We start from the raw sequence: 3,049 nt of genomic DNA, 5'->3' as shown, positions 1-3,049 counted from the left end.
TATTACTTGTTATAGATGTATACATATATGTATGCACGCTCAAGTTCCCGCTCAATATCCTGGGATTGGCTCGTATCGGCCTTATATTATTCCTTCAAACTTTCACGAGCCCTAAAATATTATTTAGTTTCAAAGTGTCGTTAACATTATTAACATTGTAAAAAATATGTTACAAAAAAGCAAAATTGAAGCAAAATATTTTGATCAAAGTCGACGAACAGGGTCAAATTGACCCAGTGTGTTCTCCGAGGGTTAAGAAAAAGATAGGCAGTACATCACCTTGCAATAAGGAAGAGATATCAAATAATTAGTTGATATTCGTCACAGTTTGTTTCGAAAACCAAAAATGTCCTCTTTCCATGTCTCAAGTTAGAGATAGTACACAAGAAACATAAACTACACAACTGATGGGAAACAATCAACACCTAGTATCTGACTCCGTATCGGCCCTTCTGCATTTATATATTTTTTAACAATTTCACGGAGTATAAATCAAACACATATATACAGGGTGATTCAGAACAACCCGTTATATCTTTGAAAATACATATTCTTGACTAAATTCTAAGACAACTTTTTATCTGGCAAAATTTTCTCTGAAGCTTACTTTTTGAGTTGCTAATAAAAATAGTTGACGTACCACAAGTCGGATCCAAGAGTTAGGCAGGGGCGGCGCAACTCACACCGTGATTGACAGTGATTTATGTGATGCACGGATTAAATGATACAAATTGCGAATGAATAAATAAATAAATAAGAGAAAAAAAGAGAGAGAGAGAGAGAGACAGAAAAAGATACAGAAACAATGCGTAGCGATCATCGGCTGATCGCGTCAGGCACCGCACGTAATCGCCCGCGTCTCTGACGGTGAGTTGCGCCGTCCCTGCCTACCTCTTGCATCCGACTTGTGATAAGTCAATTATTTTGATTAATAACTCAAAAAGTAAGCTTCAGACAAAATTTTGCCAGATAAAAAGTTGTCGTAGAATTTAGTCAAGAATATGTATTTTCAAGGATAACGGGTTGTGTTCTGAATCACCCTGTATTGTAGTGTTTTTTTATTTTGAAAATACAAAAAAGTTTATATTATCGCTGTTTTTGATGTTGTTACAGTGCTCGACCTAAAAGAAAGAATATCCACGTGGAAGCAGCAAAAGAAAAAATCGACAAATGTATAAAAAGGTGCTATATGAGGTGTGACGAGGATGCAAAGTAAAGATAATAGATAAAGTGAAGAGAAGAATTACGACCGCGCGCGAATCGCTGTAATAATCGATAATTATACGATACACTTTACAATAAGTATCGAGAAGTCCGGGCAAAAAGTGTATACAATTTTATCTTGTCAATAAGAGAGCTGACCGAACGTATCGTCTAATGTGTCGAAACTAGTGCAGTTGACAATTTATAGTGCAATGATCTCGCTATTGTGCAACAGTTGCGCTCAATAAAAACAAATTTACAGTTTTTATACAATAAAAATATTAAACAGACTGCAGCTAGCGAACTGCCACTATTGCTCCAAGAAAAAAACAAAAAACAAAAACAAAAAAAAAACAAAAAAAAAACATACTTTAGAAATACTTGTAAATAATTGCTGGCTCTATGTGTCAGAAACTAAAATTATGAAAAAAAAAAAAAAGGATTATTCAATTAATAAGCTCCTTTACTTTTTACGTCCTTTGATGTATGCGTTGTAGCGGGTGAAAAAAAAAAAAGAAAAAAAAAATGCCTCAACCACAATCCCGCAAAAAAAACATTTATGTTAAATAGTTATAAACTTATATAGTAAAAAAATATGAATAACTACTATATACTTCCACGAACTCGACATTTAAAAAATAATAAAAACGATATTGACGTAAAAACTTCATGCATAAGGGTTTATGATTTATTATTGATTTCACAGCATAAAATTGATAATGCAAATCTTGTTTTTTTTTTTTATCACTTATAATCTTATAAACAAAACTCTAATATTCTAGAATTTTAATTACTTTACCAATAATATAATTGTTCTTTGTCGTTGTGACAAAAGAAAGGGAAATCGCAAGAATAATTGAACAAACTGTTAGACAAATACACACATGCGTATATATATATATATATATATGTATATATGTATATGTATATACACATATACATATATATTAATATCTGCCGACCTTTGAGTAAATCGCAAATACGATAAATTCGACTCGCGTGATATAAGAATATCAAAACTTAATAGCAAGCACCGTTTTTTCTCCAAAAAATTATGTTTATTTTTTGCGTCCTTTTTTTTTTGCGTCAAATTGTCATCTTTAGGAAATTCTCTTTTTTTTTTCTCACACAAATACATATGTATTTATGTGTATACATATATATCGTTATAAAAAAAAAATATACTTTTTCGAATATCAGGAAGCATGCGTACACACATATAAACAAAAACACACGATATTAATTTGTTTTCTTATGTAAATGTATATATTTTCTTTTTTTTTTTTTACAAAAGTAAATTATTATTATCGAACTATTTCTTGTGTGTTATTTGTCAATTATTTTTCTTTTTTTTACATTCTGTTATGGATATATTAACACGCTCGACATTCCGAAAAAAAATCACATCAATTTGATGCCATTTAATTTTTTTTTTTTGTAAAAGTAACAATATGTTGCATTTATATTTGGTATCGTTTAACGATTACATTTTTTTTTTTTTAATTGCTTTAATAAATGTCGTATTGGCGTTGATTGTTTTTACCGTTTTGACAAAACATTTGTAAATACAAATTGATGTACCTTGTGAAGTGTTTTTATTATTTCCGTTATATGTCATATATAGCCAGATTGGTCATTTGAAAAATCCGCATCAATACATAGTATGTATTATCAATTTGGTACGCGGTAATATCATCATTTACATTTTTAACTAGCTCTACAAAAAAAAATAACAGTTTTGATAAATTTTGATAAACGTTTGGCAATGAGAAATTACGTATATCACATTTATTGCGTACTTTTGTGCAGTATGTCTTTTTGTCTTGGAATCAAAAAAAAAAAAAAA

The 3,049-nt window shown here is 30.1% G+C and overlaps 1 protein-coding gene across 2 annotated transcripts in view; it reads left to right on the top strand.

Moving 5' to 3' along the window:
- The window catches only part of LOC109859732 (ubiquitin conjugation factor E4 B), a 9,600-nt gene extending 7,295 nt beyond the window's left edge, over nucleotides 1–2,305 (top strand). For both annotated transcript variants that reach the window (XM_020438267.1, XM_020438266.1), the window contains one exon: nucleotides 1,114–2,305. In XM_020438267.1, coding sequence (XP_020293856.1) covers nucleotides 1,114–1,178 — 65 coding nt within the window. In that variant the 3' untranslated portion in view covers nucleotides 1,179–2,305. The remainder of the gene's footprint in view (nucleotides 1–1,113) is intronic.
- The last annotated feature ends 744 nt before the right edge of the window (nucleotides 2,306–3,049 follow it).

The sequence above is a fragment of the Pseudomyrmex gracilis genome, unplaced genomic scaffold (assembly GCF_002006095.1).
Source record: "Pseudomyrmex gracilis isolate BER0280 unplaced genomic scaffold, ASM200609v1 scaffold_280, whole genome shotgun sequence".
NCBI lineage: Eukaryota > Metazoa > Arthropoda > Insecta > Hymenoptera > Formicidae > Pseudomyrmex > Pseudomyrmex gracilis.
Note: the sequence above shows the minus strand (reverse complement) of the source record. Positions and strands in the feature narration are given on the sequence as shown.